The sequence below is a fragment of the Panicum virgatum genome, chromosome 3K (assembly GCF_016808335.1).
Source record: "Panicum virgatum strain AP13 chromosome 3K, P.virgatum_v5, whole genome shotgun sequence".
In the NCBI taxonomy this organism is placed as follows: Eukaryota; Viridiplantae; Streptophyta; class Magnoliopsida; order Poales; family Poaceae; genus Panicum; species Panicum virgatum.
Genome location: NC_053138.1, coordinates 20,343,502 through 20,365,823, shown reverse-complemented (window position 1 = coordinate 20,365,823; position 22,322 = coordinate 20,343,502). Strand labels below are relative to the sequence as shown.

General features: G+C 53.7%; 5 protein-coding genes and 1 pseudogene across 5 annotated transcripts; 3 read left to right on the top strand and 3 right to left on the bottom strand.

Annotated features, from left to right (window-relative positions):
* Window positions 1–3,614: 3,614 nt before the first annotated feature.
* Window positions 3,615–5,322, bottom strand: LOC120698233 (UDP-glycosyltransferase 73C4-like). The gene has a single exon (XM_039981760.1). It carries the CDS (start codon window positions 5,274–5,276, stop codon window positions 3,807–3,809), a length of 1,470 nt encoding a protein of 489 aa, XP_039837694.1. The 5' UTR covers window positions 5,277–5,322; the 3' UTR covers window positions 3,615–3,806.
* Window positions 5,323–8,154: 2,832 nt separating this feature from the next.
* On the bottom strand, window positions 8,155–10,717 carry LOC120698229. The gene is made up of 2 exons (XM_039981757.1): window positions 8,927–10,717; window positions 8,155–8,309 (listed from the first exon to the last, which is right to left on the bottom strand). Exon 1 carries the CDS (start codon window positions 10,018–10,020, stop codon window positions 8,983–8,985), a length of 1,038 nt encoding a protein of 345 aa, XP_039837691.1. The 5' UTR covers window positions 10,021–10,717; the 3' UTR covers window positions 8,155–8,309; window positions 8,927–8,982.
* Window positions 10,718–11,122: 405 nt separating this feature from the next.
* On the bottom strand, window positions 11,123–11,654 carry LOC120698231. Its single transcript, XM_039981759.1, has one exon. The coding sequence runs from the start codon at window positions 11,590–11,592 to the stop codon at window positions 11,272–11,274; it is 321 nt and encodes a 106-aa protein (XP_039837693.1). The 5' UTR covers window positions 11,593–11,654; the 3' UTR covers window positions 11,123–11,271.
* Window positions 11,655–11,873: 219 nt separating this feature from the next.
* Window positions 11,874–13,484, top strand: LOC120698230 (22.3 kDa class VI heat shock protein-like). Its single transcript, XM_039981758.1, has 2 exons — window positions 11,874–12,346; window positions 12,969–13,484. The coding sequence occupies exons 1-2, from the start codon at window positions 12,019–12,021 to the stop codon at window positions 13,223–13,225; spliced, it is 585 nt and encodes a 194-aa protein (XP_039837692.1). The 5' UTR covers window positions 11,874–12,018; the 3' UTR covers window positions 13,226–13,484.
* Window positions 13,485–13,638: 154 nt separating this feature from the next.
* On the top strand, window positions 13,639–16,700 carry LOC120698228 (scarecrow-like protein 32). The gene is made up of 2 exons (XM_039981756.1): window positions 13,639–13,740; window positions 13,838–16,700. The coding sequence occupies exon 2, from the start codon at window positions 15,227–15,229 to the stop codon at window positions 16,502–16,504; it is 1,278 nt and encodes a 425-aa protein (XP_039837690.1). The 5' UTR covers window positions 13,639–13,740; window positions 13,838–15,226; the 3' UTR covers window positions 16,505–16,700.
* An 856-nt stretch (window positions 16,701–17,556) lies between these two features.
* LOC120698227 lies at window positions 17,557–19,533 on the top strand (annotated as a pseudogene).
* Window positions 19,534–22,322: the final 2,789 nt, after the last annotated feature.

Genomic DNA, 22,322 nt, shown 5'->3' with positions numbered 1-22,322 from the left:
TACCAAGCGCAGGTGCAGGGCTACGGTATCTGCTGACAGGGCGTGGGGCCCGCATGAGTGCGCGCCATCCCAACCACCACGACGCGCTAAGAGGATGCGCCGCCGGTGCCGCCGCGGAAGAAGCTCCGTCGCCGGCCACCGCAGAAGAAGCTTTGCCACAACGGAGCGCCACACGGTCGCGAGCAGCAGCTCCAGCACCGGCGTGCGCGGAGGCCACGTGAAGGGGGCATCGGTGCTGGAGCCCCACGACCGGTGCGGCCCAGCTCCGCGGTGGCCAGCGCGGGCCGGCTCCGCCGCGTCCGGCGTGTCCCTTCCTCCAGCGAGGCGCGCGAGGAGGCTGATGGGACTAGCTCGGCGCAGCAGAGGGAGGAGGGAGGACGGAGGGGGCGGCGCTACGTGGAGGCGCTGGGGACGAGCTAGAGGCGCCCAGATCCACCCCTGCCACCGCCACCGTCGTTGTTGCCATCGAGGCCGCAGCAACCGCGGCAGCCTTGCCGCATCCGCCCCGCCGCGGCGGCCCGGCCTGGCCGCCTCGCCGCGGCTGCCTTTCGGACTGGGCAAATTTAACTGAGAATCGATAACCGGACCGAACTAATCGAGAATCGAAACTGAAAGAATCGCAATCGAGAATTTCGGTTCTCTATTCGGTTCCTAAATTTCAGGAACCGAAATTTTCGGTTCGGTTTGTTTCTTACACCCAATTAACCGAGGAACTAAACCCATATACAAATTAGCCCCACCAAGCCCAAGTGGCCCAACCGACAGCCCATCCAGCACAAATTCTAACCCTAGCCCACATGTCTCGGCGCATCCAACACCCCACTCCCCACGCACTGTCCCCGTCCTCCCACACATCCAGGATCTCGGCGGCGCCCCTCCTCCCCAGTCTCGCCCAACCCCGCCACCCATGCCCCTCTTGGCCTCTCCAGCGGTCCACCCCGCCTCCAGGCCTCCTGCCCTCCCCCGACGTCCTCCGACGTGCCTAGCTCGACAGCTCCCCGCCTCGGCGACCCCGACACGCCCAGGTCTTAGTGGCGGGCGGGCGGCCGCGCCCAGGTCCCGGCGCGCGCCGTTTGGATGCGTCCGGCCACGGAGGGTAGCCAGGCAGGGCGGCGTCCACGCCCAGCTCCCGTCGCTCGGACGCGCCCAGCCCCGGAGGCAGCCAGCAGGCAGGGCGGCGCCGGCACGCGGCCGCGTGAGGGTGAGGCGTCGGCGGATCGAAGACGACGGCAGCCGGTGGGCGCGCGACGGCGATGATAGCTTTCCCATGGCAGCTCGGTGAGTTCGGTTAGTATCAAAACCAAACCGAACTAACCGAGACCGAATTTGGTCGGTTCCCAAAATTCATAAGAACCGATCGGTTCCAGTTTTTAGAGAACCAAAATTCTCGGTTCGGTTCGTTTCGGTTCCTCTCGGTTAGACCGAATGCCCACCCCGAGCTGCCTCCGCCCCGCCGCCTCCACTCCGCCCTGGTGGCCCCGCCGCGGCCGCCTTGCCTCGTCGCGGGTGCCCTTCCTCGGCCCGCTTGCCGCCTCGCCGTGGGTGCCCTGCCGCAGCCGTACTGTGGCTGCCCCGCCTCACCGCTGCGGCCCTGCCTCCTCGCCGCTGGCCTCCGCCAGAAGAGAGAGGGGGGTGGCTAGTAAAAAAGGTTGAAGAAAACTAATGTGTGGGTCCCACAGTTGGTAGTTGATATAGAGTAAGAATATAAAGTATGAATGGGTGCGGAAGAACCGGGTATTGAGGAGAGAATATCGATGATTAGAATGAAATATTCTATTTAGAGGATAACTTTAGAGTATGATGAGTGCGAACAATCTTATGCACAGCTATCATGGTCACACGTGTGGGGTGGCGTTTTCCTCAGTGCGTCAGGAGGAGGTGCGTGTACACCTAGTTGCTGCGAACCGAGATCGCCGGCGTTTCTGTTTCTCTATGCGTGAGAGCATCTCACACAGTCCCCATTCCCCAATAAACTTCAAATATTAGAAAAATAATATGCTCCAACAGTTTTCCAATACATCACTCTTTCCCCAATAGCTATTGGAATGTTCCAATGTTACACCTCATGCTCTCTCAATATATTAGTTGTATTGGAATAAGTTTTGGGAAACTGCAAAAGTAACTCTCTCAATAATTTTAAAACTTCTATTGAGACATCTCTCAGTATCAGTTATTGGGAAAAGATTATTGGGGACTGCTAGGGATGCTCTGAGTACCGAGGAGCTGCATGATTCCGTGATTTATATTTTTCTATTAATTACTCTAATTACTTTTATATTTATTTATTCAAGAATCGATGGGCTGCGATTTATTTGAGGTAACATTCTACTCCTCGCTTCTCTAAAAATAAGATAGTTTAGCATTCAAAATTTATCAAAAAAAAACAAATCACTTTGCTCTATTTCAAAAGTGGATGGCATGTAAGAATTAATTGCTGCTAAATATGAGTAATATATAGAAGCAAATATATTTATTTTTTTTCTTGTTAATCTATCCTAAATTTCTAGAATGATTTGCATTTTTGGACCGAAGGAATTGGAGGTAATGGGAGGTACCTTAGCAAAACTCGTGCGTGCGCGTCCTATGCCAGATATAAAACAGTCTAGCAGTCGATCCAAATATAAAATAGAAGTGCTAATAAGTTACGTTAAATATTTTTTGCGAAAATCTAAGAAAAATATAAGTACTAGCCTTTTTTTAAAAAAAACACCCAAAAACACTGGGGAGTCTTATAAAAAATTAGATGCCCACGCTAACCAGACTTAACACAGACTAGGCTGTCTGAGCAGTCTTGGGGGTGTGCCTATCGAGCAAACTCACGCGCACACACCCACACGCACACCACTTGCTCGGTTCCCGTGCGACACTCGCGTTGCACCTGGCGAGCGTGCCACTCGAGCTACGGCTCGTTCGCATAAGTACTAGTACTACCAGATACTGCTTAGTCTGACCCATCTAAACAGGTGAGCGCCTCCTGCGCCGGCTGGATGAGCGCCTCGTTGACAGCAGCGTCGGCGATGCAACACGAGTCGTCTCCGGCAGCGGAGAGATTCTCCACGCCCGGAGCGTGGCCGTCCACGCGCGGGAACGGATACGTCGCGATCCCACCAGACCGCACGCCTCGGGGCCCTGCCGCTCGACGGCTCGACCGCTCGAGGATCGACCGGAGTGGCCAAGAACAGTATCAGAAGGACGCGCAGCTTCATGCTCTGCTTAGCTGCAGCCATGGCTGATTGGTGATTGCAAACTGTTTAGGGCATGTTTAGTTTTCAAAAAGTTTTCTACATTATCTGTCACATCGAATCTTCAAACATATGCATGGAGTATTAAATACAGTTGAATAAATAACTAATTATACAGTATAATTATTTCATACGAGATGAATCTTTTAAGACTAATTAGTCCATGATTGAATATTAATTATTAAATAACAACAAAATGTGCTACAGTACCAAAATTCAAGTTTTTTCGCGAACTAAACGCAACCTGTTTTGGTGTGAGGATTTGGGTTGAGAGGGCAGCAGGAGCTCTCAAGCTTTAATTATGCTTCAGCGTGACAACCTCACGGCAATTAGAGTAATCAAATATCCTGATCACCAGAGACAAATAAAATCTCATTTTAAAGAACTGTTTACTGCTGCATATTTTTTTCGTGCCATTACATTACATTGTCTAAAAAGAAAAGGAAGACGCGAGAGCTGTTTAAACCAGTGCTGGTAGTAGCACGAGGATGAACCTGAATGCCATGGTTAAAACCGAAAACAGATAGATACATGAGACACGCTTCATGCGCTCAAATCTGAGTATCAGACTAGCAGCAATGGCGTCGTCCCTGCGCCAGCAGTTCTTTCTTCGATGAGATCATCAATCAGGCGGCGCAGGTCGCAGTGCGAGGACCCACCTTCCGCCATGGCCGCGAGAGCCTTCGCGGAGAGTTCATTGACCCTGCTCCTCGCGGCGTCCCCTGCCCCTCCGGGCTCCATGAACCTGGCCACCGCTCGCGCCACTGCTTCGCCCGGGATCAACTCGTGCTCTTCGGACCTGGTGCTCCTCACCCCGGCACCCTCCGGCCACAGCCGCTCGCCGATCTCCAGCACCTCCGTCACGAACCTCTCGGTGATGAACTGCTCGAACACCATCGGCCACGTCAGCACCGGCACGCCGGCCACGACGGTCTCCAGGACCGAGTTCCACCCGCAGTGCGTCACGAACGCCCCCACCGCCGGGTGCGCGAGGATCGCCCTCTGTGGGGCCCACCCCGTGACGAGCATCCCCCTATCCCCGACGCGCTCCTTCCACCCTTCCGGCGGCGCCCACGCCTCCGACCTGACCACCCACAGGAACGGCATCCCGGAGGCTTCCAACCCGAGGGCGAGCTCGCGGAGCTGAGGCTCGGATACGTGAGTCAAGCTGCCGAAGCACAGGTACACGACCGACCGGGCGGGCTTCCTGTCCAACCAGTCGATGCACCGTGAGCCGTCGTCGCCGGCGGCCAGCTGCGGCGGTGGCGGCAGCGACAGGGGCCCGACGAAGTAGGCGCGCTTCACGTACCCATAGCGCACGTACATGTCGCAGTACCTATCCTCCAAATCGAAGAAAGTGTTCACGACTAGTCCAAAGCATCTCTTGTGCGCTGAACTTACCCGGGCTCCCGTGGCGCGCCCGTCCGGTCGCTGGCTCCTCACCAACTCAGGCAGCTCAGTAACCGGGACCCGTATGTCCGGGCCCGAAAGCCCGGGAAGAGCCACCACGCCGCCGCCGGCGGCCTCCGCCGCGGGAGCACCTAGCAAATTGAAGATGGCCAGCATCGCGAACGCCCCTATGGCGTGGAACATGATGCACGGCACGCCGAGACCGGCAGCGACGTCGGCGTTCCAGAAGAAATGCACGTCGGAGACGACCGCGTCGGGCAAGCGGTCCCTGATGAGGCTCTCCTGCCCCGGCCGCATCAGCCGCTCGTCAAAGGCGGCGGCGTCGATGCGCCACGCGTCCGCGGCCCTGGCGGCAGAGTGGTTCTCCACCCCCGGTGGAAGGCCGTCCACGGGCGGGAATGCGTACGTCGCGACTTCGACCGCGGCATGGCCGCGCCGCCGCGCGAGCGCTGACCGGACGACCGGGACGTTCGCCGGGGTGACGGCGACGGTGGCCTCGACGACGCCCCGGCGGGCCGCGGCGAGGTGGAAGGCGAGGTCGGTGAAGGGGCCGATGTGGCTGGTGGCGAAGAAGGGGATGAGAAGGATGCGGAGCTTCTTGCGCTGCGGCGAAGGGGAAGCCATTGTTCCCGCCAATTCCTGCTGGTTGGAATCGTTTGGTGCTTTGGACTTGGCTGGGGGGAGCCGGATTGGACTTATCATCTTACTTTAATCACACAGATCTATCGTTTTACGCGCCTATCTCGTGCCAGATATAAAAACCGAGTGTCAACGATCACAACCACCTGACGCATGCACCTAGCAACTTGTCTCTAAAGATGGCACGCGGATAGTAAATCCGACGGGCGCGGGTACGGGTTTAAATTTGTGCCCGCGGGTACGGGCACGGGTCTGACTTTAAACCCGATGGGTATCTGCTCGCGGGCATGGAAAAATGATATCCGCACCCGTAAATCCGCCAACCCGCTTTAGAAGCTGAAATGTGGGGTAAAAAATTTCAGGATATATAAACTCGAATTAGGGTTTCCCCATCCCACCCACCTCTCCTCCTCAGATCCACTCCTGGCCGCCGAGTCCTACTGCTCCTGGCGGCGCCCAGGAGGCCCCGCCGCTGCCCCCTTCCAGGCGCCTGCGTGAGCGGCGCGCCACCCCCTCGGCTCCTCTGCGGCCCAGCTAGTGCCGCCGTCTCCTCCTCCTCCCTGCTGGGTGCGGGCGCCGCTGCCCTCCTCCCTGCTGGGTATGGGTGGTGCCGCCGCCGCCTCCTCCCTGCGGGATGCGGGCACCGCCTCCTCCTCCAGTCCTCCTCCATGCGGGCGCCGCCACCTTCCTCCCTGCCGGCGATGGAGCCCCCTCCGGCCTCCAAGCGCGCACGCCGCCATCCCCTCCTCCAGACCGCACGCCGCCGCCGTCCCCCTTCCTTCTCCCAGGCACCGTGCTCGCGCCGGATTCCCCTGGCCACCCGGCACCCATCTGCGGGCACACCGTGTGCCCGCAGGCACGAGATACCCGCGGATAGCGGGTTCGGGCATGATTTTGTGCCCGTTGCGGGTGGCGGGCGCGGATACGGGCATGGATGTTGGGTCGCGGGTACGGGTATATGAAACAGCTATCCACGCGGATTTTACCCGTTGCCATCCCTACTTGTCTCCCCACCAAAGTACTCCCTCTTTCCCTTTTTATTTGTCATTTTTGTATGCGTGTCACAACTTTAACTCGATTAGTAGAAAATACGTGCAATATTTATATCTTAAAAAATTGTTAAAAAATAGATTAAAAGATCTATCTAATAATATCAATTATGTATTATACATATTAATTTATTTTTATATAAAATCAATCAAAGTCATTTCTCGAGAAGGAAGAACGACAGTTATTTAGGAACGGAGCGAGTAGACGTTAGCTGCAACTCTAGCTTAGGCTGTGTTTAGATGATGAAAAAGTTTGAATTTTAGTACTGTAGCACGTTTTGTTGTTATTTGACAATTAATGTCCAATTATGGACTAATTAGGCTTAAAAGATTCGTCTCGTCTAAATCGGTTAAACTGTGTAATTAATTATTTTTTCAACTGCATTTAATGCTCCATGCATGTTTGTAGGAACTTTTTTTTGGCAACTAAACAGGCCCTAAAGTTCAGTTACAACCAAATGTATTACATAATTGCAACATGTAATGGTTCCTATAAAAAGTTAAAAACCCACCTTTCTAGATGTTCTCATCTGACAGAACCAAATCTTTTCATAATTCAAACGTCAAAATGCAATATCTCTAAAACTGGAAGTCCGATTTACGAACAGTTTGGAGCTTATTGTTGGAAAAAAAAAGAAGTCGAATAAAATGAGATCCATGAGAGCTATCTTATGAATTTGTTTTCAAAATGTATTAAGCTTGTAGTTACAATTCATGCAAAGTGAGTTGCAACTAATCACAATAATCAGTTACAATCAGTTTAATACGAGTTCAAATCACAGTTGTTATTGTTATGTTGTACACAACCAATTGTGATACTTTTTATATGAATTACAGTTGCAACGTGGAAGGCTACTCAGTTACAACTTAGTTTAGTATGCAGTTGCTAACCCAAATTATTACTGCATAGAAGCTAATTTTGGTACACAAAAACAATTGCAACTCATGGTAGATACTAATTGCGATCTACTTCAACATGCTGTCACAATTTGTAATGCATGTCATGTCAGGTGCACATTTTTATTACTACTTACTTATCACTGAATTAAGTTGCCATATGCTCATTTATTGTTCACGCTATGGACACACCTTAGTCACAACAATAGAAAACAAACCGATTGCAACCTGATATGTATGTCATGTAAGCAATACATAACTGCCACCCAACAAGCTAGAGTTGCAACCAATACATTTATAACAAACTTATTAATACTAAGAATATATTTATATTTTAGATTGTATTAGATCATATACATATTTGTTTTATTGTAAATTATTGGAATGTAACCACTTAGTTATATAAAATGTTAGATATGATCATTCAGTTTTCATGCTATCCATACAACTTAGTCACAACGCGAGGAAATGAACTTAGTTGCCATTTTGTTGCACGAGGATGAACCTGAGTCCCATGTTCATGTGTGAACAGAACAATCTTGTATGGAATGGTTCCAGTAAGCAGTTAAGGCCGTGTTTAGTTCTTTACATGTAAAAATTTTGCGTTGAAATCTTGCTAATTTGAAGTACTAAATGAAGTCTATTTACAAATTTTTTTCATAGATGGATTGTAAATCGCGAGACGAATCTAATGATGCTAATTAATCTATGATTAATCCATAATTAGCGGATGGTTACTGTAGCATCACTATTGCAAATCATAGATTAAGTAGGCTTATTAGATTCGTCTCGCGATTTACAGCCCATCCATATAAAAAATTTTGTAAATAAACTTCATTTAGTACTCTATGTATGTGTTCCAACATTCGATGTGATTTTTTTTGTGTTTACGGATTTACGGTTAAAGATCTGACAGGGCCTAAGTTGCTTGCTGATCACCAGGATTGCAGTGCCCTCATCCAAGGTTTTTTGTGCAAATGCGCCATGAACCACTAACCAAACACAGGTACATGTGTGTGCTACCACTCATCCGTGTCGGAAGCAGTTGCATGCATGGCACAATGGAATTCAGGTGTGTTTAGGCCATGTTTGGATGAGGGGTAAAAATGTTTTGATGAGAGAGAAATGATGCTTTGACCACTAATTAGGAGTATTAAATAAAGTCTAATTATAAAATTACTTTCACAACTATGGTACTGTAGCAGTTGCTCTAGCTAATGAGGCATTTGACCGTACGATTAGAGGATGATTGAGCGTGGTTACTGTAGTATCACTGTAGCCAATCATGATGAAACTTGGCTCACTAGATTCGTCTCGAAAAATTACACCCATTCCTAAAAAGATTTTGCAAATAGACTTCATTTAGTACTGCATGCGGATATTTGTCTTTTAGTGCAAAAATTTTCGTGGTTTCATCCAAACACGGCCTTAGATCCCATAAACCCCCCACACACACATCCAAACTTTCCATCACATCAAAATCACATCGAAACATTAAATATAACAAATAATACTAAATATAAGTAAATAAAAAAATAATTGTATAGTTTTGATGTAGGTTGCAAGATGAATCTTTTGAGCCTAGTTAGGTCATAGTAGGACAATATTTACCACAAACAAATGAAAAATACTACAGTATCCGATGTGACTTTTAATATCCCTCTTCCCTCTATCTAAACACAGCCTCAGAGGACACCGTGAAAAAAATCATCCAAACCATCAGCCTCACATGCAAGCAGGATGAATCACTGCTTGGCCTTTCCTCCGGTCACATTGGACACCATCTCCCTGAGGAACCTGGCCGACTTGGTCACCGGCGAGTTGGCGGCCATGAGGTTGTACAGCATCGTCTCCACCTCGCCTATCGTCGGCCGCTTCTTCAGCCGCGACACGACCCTGAACTCCTGCCCCACCGGCGCGCCGCCGTCGTTCTCCACCATGAGCACCCAGCTCTCGCCGCCGAACCGCCCGCCGTCGACGCACCGGAGCAGCACGCCCCTCTTCTTGCTCAGCAGGCCCCGCACCTCCAGCCCCGTGAAGGAGTACACCACGCTGAAAGACCCCAGGAAGCTCCTCGCCCCGGCGCCGAACGCTTCCCCCTCCTCCTCGTCGAAGCTCCACGCCGGGTTGAACAGGACCACCGGCTTGGGGTCCACTGCGGCGGCGGCGGCCTTCACCTGCTCCACCTGCGCCAGCACCGGGGCCAGGAACACCGCGGCGTCGCAGGCGCTCAGCGCGCCCGGCGCCTCCGAGCCCAGCTGCGCGTGCGCCGTCGCCGAGTCCCCCGAGCTCTCGAACTCCCGCAGCGCCACCGCCAGCGCCTCGGCCGAGGGCCACACGAGCAGCAGCCTCGCCGGCGCGCCCTTCCTCGACACGCCCGCGCCGCCCGAGAACACGTCGAGCGCGAGGCGCGCGAGGGAGGCCGGCGAGTCGTCGACGACGGGGATCTCGGCGCGGAGCCGGGGCTGCCGCTGCCGCTTGAGCTTCTTGAGCGGGACCGAGCTGCCGAGCGGCTTCTGCAGCGCCGCGGCGAGGCAGGACCGCGCCTGCGCGACGGCGTCCTCTCTCGACGACGGCGGCGTCGGCGAGGGCGCGGCGTCCGACGGAGGGGACGACGCCGACGAGTGGAGGCGCCGCGTCGGCTCGCTGCGGGAGGTGAGGGAGCGACGGAGAGGGGTCCCTCGCGGCTGCGCGGAGAGGGACGGGCGCGTCGGGAGAGGCGGGAGAGGGGGCTTGAGCGCGACCTTGGAGGGAGGAAGGTTCAGGAGGTTGTTCAGGGCCATTGGCGCGGGATGCGTCGGTGCGAGAGAAGATAAGGTGCAATCTAGGCGGCGCGTTTTAGAGCATTTCTTTTCGGTCAGATCAAACTCCAATCGAGCATTTCTTTTTTTTTTGCGAGGGGAAAAGGATATTGATTAACGCACAGTGCACACCCCAATTACAGATGGGTCCTCAGAAAAAAGAAAAATTACAAGAAAGCCCATGAGGCAACCCATCGTCGTCTTCCATCCGCTCCCGCCGGCGCCGGTGATACACGCCGTCGCCACCGGGAGCAACTCCTCACCCCAGCCCGTCAGGAAGCGCCAAGCTTTGGATGTGCCGCAGAAGTCAGCATCACGGGCCCGCCCATGGTGCATCTGGAACCTTGAACGAGTATCGGCCGCCTCCCGTCGATGCCGGAGAAGGAAATGGCCGAGATTGCCTGCTCCAACGAAGGAAGCACGCAACCCAGCAAAGGGTTCCAACCTCACCGGCGAAGAAGCCGACAAGCCGGAAGTGAATCCCACCATCGGGGAAGAGATCCTCCGCCACCTCGCAAAAGCAGAGGAGACTGACCTCCAAAGCGCATCACCGAGCACGCCGCCAAGGACGCCGAAACAGAAAACTTGTACAAGGATTTTCAGGCCGTGTTTGGTTCCCAAATTCCAAATTCCAAAAAAAATTTCCGGCACCTGCATGGAGACTTAAATCTAGACGAAATAAAAAACACATTGCGACTGCTGTCTGTAAATGGCGAGACGAATCTAATGAACCTAATTAGGCTGTAATTAGATGCTAAATTGCTACAGTAATACTACAGTAAATATTTTACAGACGAGTTCTGTAATTATTTTTGTGATTAATCTATATTTAGTACTTCAAATATAGAAAGATGTTTTTTCAAAATTTTTACAGCCTGCAACCAAACACGACCTCAGTGATTTTTCAATCACGTTATAAATTCATCCACAAATTTCGGTGCTGCTACCAACCCTTAAAAAACAGTCTCTTTGACATGCTAATTTGACATCTTCTGCTACTGATTGCCTGTAGTGGCTAATGTGTTCATCTTAGAAGCAGCAATCAAATCATCAGCACGCAAATCGAGCACAGACAACCACGATCGGTCAAACCAAATCATCAAACTCATCAATCGTACCTCAAGTTTTATTCACTGAATGCCTGGTTACCAGTACACACCCAAGTACCGCACCCACACCTTTATACCTCTTCTAGAACCTGGTACCGTCCCGGACGGGGTGCGCTCCTCGCGCTCAGAACACGATCCGGAACTGCGGCGCGCCCTCCCCGGCGGCCGGCACCAGCTCCCAGCGGCACGGCTCGAGGTCGTCGGAGACGGGGCAGTACCCCGCGAGCGTGACGGCGGCGCCTGACTCCGCCGCCGACCCGAACTCGAAGACCGTCGCGTCCGCCGCCTGCCGCTGCCGCCGCACCTCCACCGCCCCCTGCGCCCCGGAAGCCGCCGCCGCCTCGGATCCCCCGGCCCCAGAGCCCGCAGCGCCCTGCTGGCCCGGCTGCTCCGGCGGGCCGCCGCCGCGTCGCCCTCCCCCCCGCCACCACGAGAAGAGCCCCATCGCGAGACGAGAGGGAGAGACGTGGAAAACTAGATTGGGTTAGGGTTGCGCGTATCGTCAGCGACGGACACCGGGCCCGTTTGGTTTGAGAGAGGCGTGAGAGCCAAGCAAAGTGGGCCGAACCGTGAAGATCATGACGGTTTGGGCCGACACCGCCACGGCCCACGGATCGGCCCGTTTACCAGCAGCCCAGAGACGAAACCCACGGCCCATTTATTTCCATCAGCAAAAAAAAAAGGAAAAAGGCGGGAATCACATCGATGGCAAGGGCGTTAGCCAGGGCACGCCGAACGGAATCGCGGCTCCCATCCTCTGCTTTCCCCAAAGGCCAGCTCCCCTCCGCCACGGCGCCACCGCTCTCCTATAAACCGCGGCGTCCCTCTGGGCGCGCTTGTCCCCCCGGCCGGGAGATCCTGAGGCGGCGATATGCCGGGGCGGCAGGCGATCGAGGTCCGGCTGCAGCCCGGCGACGGCGCCGCGGCGGCGCCCAGGTGGCGCATGTCGCTGCTGGAGAACACGTTCGCGGGGTTCCTGCAGGGCGCCGGCGCCGACGCCGCGGCGCGGGCCGTCTTCGCGGAGGGCTCCCTGTTCAGCCCCTTCCTGTTCGGCAACTTCTTCGACCCCGCCGACGCGTTCCCGCTCTGGGACTTCGAGCCCGAGGTGCTGCTCGCCGCGCTCCGGCGCGCCGCCGACAGGACCGCCGTCGACTGGGCCGAGACCGACGCCGAGTACTACCTCAGGGCTGACATACCAGGTACGCGCAGCTCGATCATGTTTTTGCACGTAGTTCGAGCACGCTGTTCAGTAGCAGTGTTCAGAACAGTGTTCAGTAACAGACTTACAGACATCAGGATCCCCGTGCAAACTTCAGATGACCCGACATAGGATGATTTCGATTTAGTAGTTCAAATTCAGAGCTTTAGAACTCGGTAGTCCTGCCAGTTAGCGTTACTGCTGCGGTTGCGTCGTCTCGGGATATCGGCAGCTGCGACCGGGGGCAGATCGCGGTGGTAGTGTGCCGTCCATCCACGATTCAGAGTTCAGGTGCTTTACAGTTTTTCCAGAGAAATCTTTTGCAATAAGCAGCAGCTAGAAGCTATAGGATGAAAGCAACATTCACGAAGTCATGTGTGCAGCAGCCTCTTTTTCCCCCACCTGCTTCCCTTGGCTTTATCACTATAGTAACATGCTTTTCCTCTTCAAATATACCTTGCGTTTGCGTGTGGCACACTGAGGCGTGCGCGTAGACATGCAGGCGCGCGCACAGAGCGTTCGAGACGATTGCGAGAACCAAGAAACCATGGCGATCTGTCACGTTGCATTGCGTTATTCTAGGTGGATCAAAAGATTGATTTGGCTCTCCCGTCTTCGTTCAGGTGGCAGGAAATGCGACGTGGAGGTGAGCAGCGGGGACGCGATGAAGGTGATCGACATCAGCGGGCTGTGGCGGGCGCCGCCGGCGGACGGCCGGGACTGGCGCGCCGGCCGGTGGTGGGAGCACGGCTTCGTCCGGCGCGTGGAGCTGCCGGAGGACGCCGAGTGGAGGAAAGTGGAGGCCTACTTCGACGACGGCGAGGGGTCCCTGGAGATAAAGGTTCCCAAGGCCGACGATGCCCACCAGGCCACCGCCTGAGGCAGAGTGAGAATCCGAACCTCGCCGCCCCGCCATTGGAGCAGAGCATTATTCTTCGAACAGTAGGCAGAAATGGAAAACGACGGCATATTCCTTCCTGATAAAAAAAATTTGCAAGATATGGAGGCAGAAAAAAGGAGCTAACTAAGATCATCGCATGTTGCATGTGCGTTAAACGTTAATCCATGCCCCTGAGACGATGTATGTAATATGTTCTTAAGTGCCAGCTGTGGAATTGACTAGCTAATCTGCAGTGTCACTGTCGCTTTGGTCACCGTTCAGACGCGGCATCAAGACCTTATGCATGATTCGTTCCGGGGATAGATGAATATAAATTCACAGGTCGCGGCTTTCCGAAAGGCGGATGCGGATTCTCCCGTTTCTTTCGGCATGAAGGCTCTCCATCACCCCCCCCCCCCCCCCGCCCCTTTATCCTCCACAATCAAGCGCATGACCATCAGAGCTCTGACGGAAGCCCGGCGCTTTTGTTCGTCAGTTATTGGCCGAACATTCAGGTGCTTGATCAAGATCTTCTGTATAAAATAAACATCTTTCAGTGTGCACCAGGTTGTTTAACAGATCTAACAGACATTCGTTTCTTCTCCTTGGCAGGAAGACCAGACATTTGTTTCAGAGCGGGCATCTTTACGTGATGCTCTTATCATACCCGATTACAGTTCGAGTGAACGAGCACTCGACAGGTGTTCTTCAGAATTCCTCCTTGCCCTTGGCCCTTCCATCATTTGTAGCCCGATGCTGTATGGTGGTGTCTTTGACTGATCCTGACTGACAACTGACAAGAATGGGCACGCACGTACGAGCAGTGCACACGTGGCGCCGGAGGATCGCCGGAGCTGAACTCGGTGCCGTTTCCTCCTCCGCACTCTTGGCCAGCCAATCGCGCTCGTCGAAATCAACGGCTAGAGGACAGAGGTACGACAAGGCAGCGACACGGACACGCCCCAACTGTGTTTCAATCAGGCTCAAGGGTGACGAGAACAACAGCTTCTTTCGTCAGCGCCCGGAGATGCCCGCTCGTGTGGATTGTACCCCATTTAGAATTGGCCCTGCTTGCTTGTTCGTTTCTAGGGACGCCCGCCCCCCTCCGGCATAGAAAATGGGGTGCAGAGAATGACAAGGCCAGGTAAGTTTATTCGGAGTTCTTCGTCCGTTGCTCTCAACGGCCAAAAGAGTCCGGGCGGCTATGGCTGCTCCGTCGTCGCCTTCTCACCGGCCGTTTTTTAATCTAGATTAACAGTAGAAACACTAATGACATAGTACATTGTACATGCCATAAACTCATTACAGTGTCGTTAAGCTGAACCACCCCTTCTGAGGGAAACATGAAAAACGTTGGTTGAAACTATGCTGTCTGAACTTCGGTATTTCAACATAGGCTTCTGTTTTTCTGCTTTGATATTGAGTTGTTTCACTTTTAAGTGTGTTTTCTTGCTTAGTTTAGTAGAGTAGTCAGCACCAATTCGGTCGAGAAGAATTCTGGACCAACTAAAGATTCCACGATCTAGAGTAGTACAAATATAGTTGGTAGTACAACAAGAATTCAGACACAATCAGACAAAGGTGTTAAAATGATAATTCAGTTTGTCTTTTTTCCCAATGGAAAGAGTCCAAATTGCTATCTAATTTCCTCCCCCATGGGGATGAGGGAGGATCTTTCCAGAACTCCTATAAATAGCCCATGTCATTCCAACAAGCAAACCAAAACTTCGAACAAAGCACCTCAACCCTGCCAGTTCTCTCACTCAAGTCACCTTGCAATTCCATGCTACCAATCTCCAAACTAGTATAGGAACTAGAAGCAGGCAGCAGACTAATTCTTCTAGGGATTGTTTGGTTCCATATCTCCCGAAATGATCCGCAGCCACCCAATGCGAAGTCGACAGGTGTCGCCATCCTAGCCAGCCCTAACTATTTGGCTTTGGCGTCCAAAAATCCTGTAGCACATTGGCACGTCCGTACGAGGACTAGGCCGGGTGATCGATGGAGCAGGAGCTGAGGACCGGCGGCCTCAGGGTCAGGGCGCACAGCTCCTCCGTGTGCTTCTCCGGCGCGCTCATCGACGGCCCGCGCATCCAGCAGCTGCTCCTCCACTGCGCCGCCGCGCTGGAGTCCAACGACGTCACGCTGGCGCAGCAGGCCATGTGGGTGCTCAACAACATCGCGTCGTCCCAGGGGGACCCCAACCAGCGCCTCACGTCGTGGCTGCTCCGCGCGCTGGTCGCGCGCGCGTGCCGCCTGTGCGGCCCGGCGGCCGGGGCTCCCCAGGCGGCGGCGCCCGCGCCGCGGGAGCGGGCCATGTCCGTGACGGAGCTCGCCGAGTACGTCGACGTCACGCCGTGGCACCGGTTCGGCTTCACGGCCTCCAACGGCGCCATCCTCCGGGCCGTGGCGGGCAGCGCCGCCGTGCACGTCGTCGACCTCGGCGTCACGCGAGGCATGCAGTGGCCGACGCTCATCGACATGCTGTCCAAGCGGCCCGGGGGCCCGCCGGCGCTCCGCATCACCGTGCCGTCCGCCCGGCCCGCCGTGCCGCCTCTGCTCGGCGTGCCGGACGAGGAGCTCGGCGCCCGGTTGGCCAACTTCGCCAAGTCCAAAGGCGTGCAGCTAGAGTTCAACGTCGTCAGAAAGGGCACGGGCACGAGCACGAGCCCGACGTCGTCTCCAAAGAAGAAGCAGGCGCCGCCGCTCTGCCAGCAGGACCTGGCGTCCGTGCTGTCGGACCCGCCGTCGCTGGCGCTCCGGGACGGCGAGGCGCTGGTCGTCAACTGCCAGAGCTGGGTCCGCCACGTCGCGCAGGGCTCGAGGGACGCGTTCCTCGGCACCGTCCGCGAGCTGAAGCCGTGCCTGGTCACGGTGACCGACGAGGACGCCGACCTGGACTCGCCGAGCCTCGCGTCCCGCATCGAGGGGTGCTTCAACTTCCACTGGATCCTGTTCGACGCCCTGGACACGTCCGCGCCCAGGGACAGCCCGCGGCGGGTGGAGCACGAGGCGGCCGTGGGCCGGAAAATCGAGGGCGTCGTGGGTGCCGACGACGCGGACGGCGCCGAGCGGTCCGAGTCCGGCGCGAGGCTCGCCGAGCGGATGCGGCGGAACGGGTTCACGGGCGTAGCGTTCGACGAGGAGGCGGCGGGCGAGGTGAGGCGCCTGCTGAGCGAGCACGCGACTGGCTGGGGCGTGAAGCGGGAGGAGGACATGCTCGTGCTTACCTGGAAAGGCCATGGCGCCGTGTACACGGGCGCCTGGACGCCTAGCTAGTATAGCTATCTGATCTGCTGCTAGGAGCCTATGTTTCCGATTAGCTCAAGAAGAATCAAGCTAACGGACTTAACACAGACAGATTTCCGTAATATAGTCAGTTCCATTCGGCCATGATCACGGTGAGAGAACGATCATGAGTTCATGACTCAAAGGAATGAAGATTTATGTGAACATTTGTGCTGTAATGTTTAAACCCTATTTGTCCTAAACGCAATGCATACGGACTTTTTTATTAAAAAAAGAATTGAAGACCTCATGTGACATGGACTCAACTTATCAAGTTATAAAAAGTATTTTCGTAAGAGCCCATTTTGTGATGAAAAGGCTGAAAAGCAAATTGATTTGATCACCACGTAAGGTTAGGTATTTGATTTTGGGGGACCAATGCTAGTCGCAATGTAACTGCGAGTCTGCGACTACCCGCAGTCGTGTCGTAGAAGGCCCAAGAGGCCTACGAGCAGTGGCGGATCCAGAAATTGGGGGGGGGGGGGCTGCATGGTTTTTTGGGGTCTAGGGGGGCTCGACCCAGTGTTGTCACCGCCCCTGCCTACGAGGACCGCCTTCAAACGGATGCCTGCACTCTCTCGATCCTGTCTCACCGGTTATCTCCGCGCTCCGCGCCACTGAGGCCGGGTTTTAGTCATCATTTCCAGTCATACATCTAATTCTTGAGATAAACAGCACAGTGTATTGCTATAATTAGAGACTGCAGTATTCATAACATTTGTTTTGGGAGTCTCAAGTGGATGAAAGGTTGTTATTGTAGGGCATTAAAAGCATTTAGGAATTTCAAGTCTTCAAGAGTAGAATCATCTAATTCGCAAGGGCCTATGCAATGTGGACCAAAGTTTGTTGTCCAAGTGAACAAGGGCATGGAGCTAAAATAGCCAGTTGAATGCCAGGGAGACAAATGCCGTGGAAATACTTACAGCATGCTGAAGCAGTCAAGCTTGTGCTTTGAAATATCCTCTGCAAAGAAACTGAAGCAAGGTCTTTACATGTGTGTATAAAAGGTCATGACGATACAAGTAGTTTCTTGGACAACTGAACTAATCACCAGGCGCTGCACTTCCGTTCCGGGGTCGCAGGTGCAATTAACTTATTGGATCGCAAAGAATAGTCGCCATTCGAATCTGGGGTAATTTGCAAAACCGCTCACCCTCCCTCTCCCCGGCGGCGGCACACATCCGGCGTTGATGGCGAGCCCGCGGGGTTCCCGTCCGGATGGAAGCCACCTTAAAGCTTAAACTCCTCCAGCGCTTCACCGGCTTCGGCGGAGGACACGCCGGCGACCCGGGGCTGGTTAGCTCTGACAAGAGCGCGGTTTCTAGTGACGATTAATAAGGGCGATCCAATCTGAGGCCTCCACCGCGAGCTCATCGCCGGCGATGGACCGGCGCGCGCAGGCGCTGGTCGCGCGCGTCTCTGTCGCGCTGGCCGCCCTCGCCACGCTCTCGCTCCTGTACCTCCTGCGCCACGAATCCGCCTCCTGCTTCCCCGCGCCGCGCTCCCTCGCGCTGACCCTCTCGCTCGCCCCATCTCCCCGCAATTCCTGCGACGCGGCCTCCCGCCGCGTGATCCCGCCCGAGCGCCGCCTCGCTAAGCTGCGCCTCTCGCCGCGCTGGCGCCGCCGCACCGCTGCCCTGGCGGCGTCCGCCTTCCCCCTCCCGCGTTCTCTGCCTCGCCGCGGGCGCCGGCGACGCGCTCCGCGCCGCGGGAGTGGTGGACGTGACCGGGATCGACCTCGTCGACTTCCCGCCGCTCGTCCGCCGCGCGGACCCCCACCGCCTCCCGTTCTCCGGAGGCGCCTTCGACCTCGTCTTCTCGGATGACCCCTCGGCGATCTCCGGCGCGCTCTTCCCGTCCCGCCTCGCCGCCGAAGCTGAGCGCGCCGTCCGCGGCGGCGGCGGCATCGCGCTCGCGCTCGACCGGCAGATCGAGACCGCCGCCGTCGCCGCACTGTTCAAGCGATCGCGCATCGTGGATGTGAAGGATGTCACCTTGGATGGCACCCAGGTTCGGCTGCTCATCTTGCAGAGCAATGGCACCACTTCAATCCCACACTGACTCGTGTATCATTCACTTAAGTTATAGTCATTTACTAGTGATGATCGTCGGCTCATTCTCTGGAACCAGATGCATTTTAGGGAGTTAAATTTGTGGGGAAAGTCAGTCTTTTGGTGAAATTGTGGGGGGGAAATTAAAACTAAAGGGAAAATGAGGACAGGTGCTGTTTCATGAAGAGCATGGTTGCTTATAGTGCTGTTTTATGGAAGGTGCTATTTTCTGAACACCACTTGAAACAAGTGCTCTTTCATGGATTCTCCCCCGAAGTATGATTCATCATGGTCAGAAAAAAAGGTGAAATTGTTCATTGTCAGTAAGTCAGTTGCATGGGGATACTTTGCCCAAATGAATGTGCAGTCATCCATGGTGTCTCTTGAGCATTCCATTACACTGCTGCGAACTCCTCGCTCCAAAATCACCTGTATCCACACAGCCTGAAAGATTGCAAAGCACAAAGCACAACTGAATGCCCTCTCAGGCTTTGATAGCTTGAACGCCCCTCCATGACCCTTCTGCTGTTCTGCTGAATCTCTCTAGTTAAGCAATACACCCCTGGGTATTAGGATTGACGTATATTAGCTCCACAGCAAAATGAAGTTTTCTAGAGTTTGATCATGCATATGCTTCCTAAGCAGGGAACTGAATGTTTGTAGCCTAATAAAATGGCTGCTTGCAGTTGCTAGGTATTAATGCAATGGCATTCAAGTACTCAATGAGTGCATTGCAATTGGTTTAACATTATTCTATCACCTTTCGATATTCAGATTCTAGATTACAAAGGAGAGAAGAAAAGGTCAATTATGAAAATTAGAAGGCACCAGTTTAAAACATTACTGAAGCTGCATAACATGTATTCTTAACTTTGTAAAACGCTATAGCCCATAGTGTAAGCAGTTACCCGTTCATCGGGCAGACAATCATTACTGAAGATGCAGTTCTTTGGACAGTGACTCCATTTACCATTACTTGGTCTCGCGTTGCTTTGTCAGAAAACCATTGTGGCAGTGCAGTTCTTTGGACATCTTATGGACATGCAGATTCAATGTCACTGACTGAAGCTTCTGCAATGTCTTCCCGTGTACTCCATGTTTTCATGCGACCCTCATTCGGGTCTACTGGAGATTAGCTGCGATGATGATGGTTTGGCCGTTTGAGTTACTTGTGATGCAAACAAACTATCTGTCTAAATGACTTTTAGAATCTTCAATGGTATTCCCTCTGTTCCAAATTAGTAATCTGGCTTTTCTATATATGCACCTAGAAAAGTTAGAACGACTAATTGTTTGGAACGCCAAAACGACTAACAATTTGGAACAGAGAGGAGAGAGAGGGAGTAATTGACAACAGATGTACTATACCAGGGCCTTTTTTGGTTGGGTTGGGGGAAAGTTTTCTTGCGGAAGAAAACCATGTGTTTGGTTGCTACAGTTCTAAAACTGGACTCAAAAGATGGGGTCATATGCAACCAAATATATGGAAAAGTTATGTGCATGTAGCAATTATTGACTTTGCAATTAAACATGTGAAAAAATTTGCATAATTTTTTTTCCACCTCTAAACCAAACAAGGCCCAGGTAGCTATGGATGGATACGATTCGTGTGGCTCCCATCTATTGGTGTTGGCCCCGTGCATTTCACAGTTGGTTTTGCAGGTAAATTCAGGATCACCTTGGCACCAGCTGCACGTTCTGGTGTAACAATCCTTGGCTGCACGATTTGTGCACAGGATGGTTTTATTTTTTGGGATCGGTAGAATGATTGGTCCTCATCCGAATCAGTGAATGACACTATCTACCATCACTTCAGGTCAGTTCAGGTGGACTATTCACCATTGACAAACTGGGGTGAATGTTTATTCCTGCCGGCCTAACCCTGCCTGATGGGCGTGACACCCAAGACTCTCCAGGCCCGGCCGGCGATTTTGCTTGGGCCTATAGGCTAGCTTGCTTGAGCGTGCGTCCATTCGGATGTGCAGTGTTGCCGAACCGGCAGGCCCACACAACGCCACCATTATAAATCCTCGTGCCCTGTCAGTCACGCTGAAAATTTTACACGAGGGAGACAGAAACAACAGCGGTGAGACTGTTGCGTTGGAAAATTCAGCACCGCTTGAACAGTGACCGCGAGAGAACGCCTCGAAAGACAGTAACAGTTCACGGCCTTTTGTTCACGGATCAGCATCTGCATCTGCATCTGCACAGCATTATCGGGAACCACTACTAGTACATACATTTCATCAACCGTTATGGAGATTTTCGTGATGGCTGGATGACAGTTTAGAAATAAACTTTGCTTTTAAAATTATTTGCCTTTCTAGTTTGGATGCGCTGGTGTTTATTTTGTAATAAGAACTGGATAACTTGCGATATATAAGCTGGAATATGACTATTCCATTATTTAAATAAAAATATTTTCGCAAAAAAAATACTACTAGCACAGTCCACATACATAGTCGAGACTTTGAGAACTTCCTTTCGCAAGCGCTATCTGCTTAGTTTCCAAAAAGTTTTTTTTACAGTAACCGTCACATTGAATGTCCGGACACATATATGGAGCATTAAATACAGTTGAAAAAAATAACTAATTACACAGTCTAACTGATTAGCACGGGATAAATCTTTTAAGTCTAATTAATCTATAATTGAATATTATTTGTCAAGTAATAACGAAATATACTATAATACCAAAATCAACAATTTTTTACCAACTAAACAGGGCCCGAAAAATCTGAAATTCCTAATCTTGTCAATGAGTCCATCGCGAATTAAAGCTGGTCGAGCCACCGGGCGCCCGTGCGTCTGCAGAGCCCTCCGGTCGTGCGCCTGTCGGCTTCAGGAATAACGCCAGCTTTGGCAGTGCCGCCGCGCGCGTGCAGAACGGAGCTGTTCGTTCGGCAACTGGCCCGGGCCAGTAGGGCGCTGTCGCGGGACGGCGACCCGGCGGCGGTCGGCCGGCCGGGATCCCCCGGCGGGATCGGAATGTCCAAGCGCCCCCTTGCCCGCGCGTGCGCGTCGCCGTCGTGGTCGCACGCGGATTCCAGAGGGGCTGCGCGCGCGTCGTGCAGCGACGACACCGCTCGCGCTCGCCGGCTAGCTGCTGGCGGCAGCCACCGCCCCGGATAGGGGCAGAGATAGGATTGAAACATCGGACACGGGCAGAGACAGGATTGAAACATAGAGGGCCAATTTAGATTAGGGGGCCACATCTTATTAATGAGCAACATTAGCAATAAGATTAGAAGATTTTATGTGGAGTTGTAGCAATGTTAGGGGGGCCTGGCCCTTGCCCCCCCTTGTCTCCGCCCCTGGCCCCGGAGGCCCGGACGCAACCCCCTCCTACCACACACCGCCGCCGTGCACGCACAGCGATGCCATCGCGGCGTGCGCCCCCGGCCGTCGTGCACTGTCGGATCGGGTGCTGCCCCGGCGCGCGGGCTGCTGCCGATGTGCCTTCAATTTCTGCCGTGCCTCAGCGCGTCGTCGCGCGCCCGGGCCGGCACGAGGAGCGTGTCGAGGACACTGTGGGCGCGATCATTGCTGTTGGCTGCTGCTGGACGGATCGGGGATGGATGGGCCATGGAACGCGCATGGGCCGCCGTGTGGTTGGCGACAAACGGGAAGGACATGCGCGCGCCACCTAACGGCGTGGCGCTGCCCTTCGTCCTCCTACCGCCCGTGCATCCACGCCAGCAGCACGGGTCGATGACATGGACCTCCGGTCGTGCTGTCGTGTCATCTACTAAGGCTAT

Coding starts and splice junctions, on each gene's coding strand:
- LOC120698233 (XM_039981760.1), bottom strand. CDS start 5,276: ATGGCTTCCCCTTCGCCGCAGCGCAAGAAGCTCCGCATCCTTCTCATC.
- LOC120698229 (XM_039981757.1), bottom strand. CDS start 10,020: ATGGCCCTGAACAACCTCCTGAACCTTCCTCCCTCCAAGGTCGCGCTC.
- LOC120698231 (XM_039981759.1), bottom strand. CDS start 11,592: ATGGGGCTCTTCTCGTGGTGGCGGGGGGGAGGGCGACGCGGCGGCGGC.
- LOC120698230 (XM_039981758.1), top strand. CDS start 12,019: ATGCCGGGGCGGCAGGCGATCGAGGTCCGGCTGCAGCCCGGCGACGGC. Junction 12,347..12,968: donor CCTCAGGGCTGACATACCAG/GTACGCGCAGCT, acceptor GTCTTCGTTCAG/GTGGCAGGAAATGCGACGTG.
- LOC120698228 (XM_039981756.1), top strand. CDS start 15,227: ATGGAGCAGGAGCTGAGGACCGGCGGCCTCAGGGTCAGGGCGCACAGC.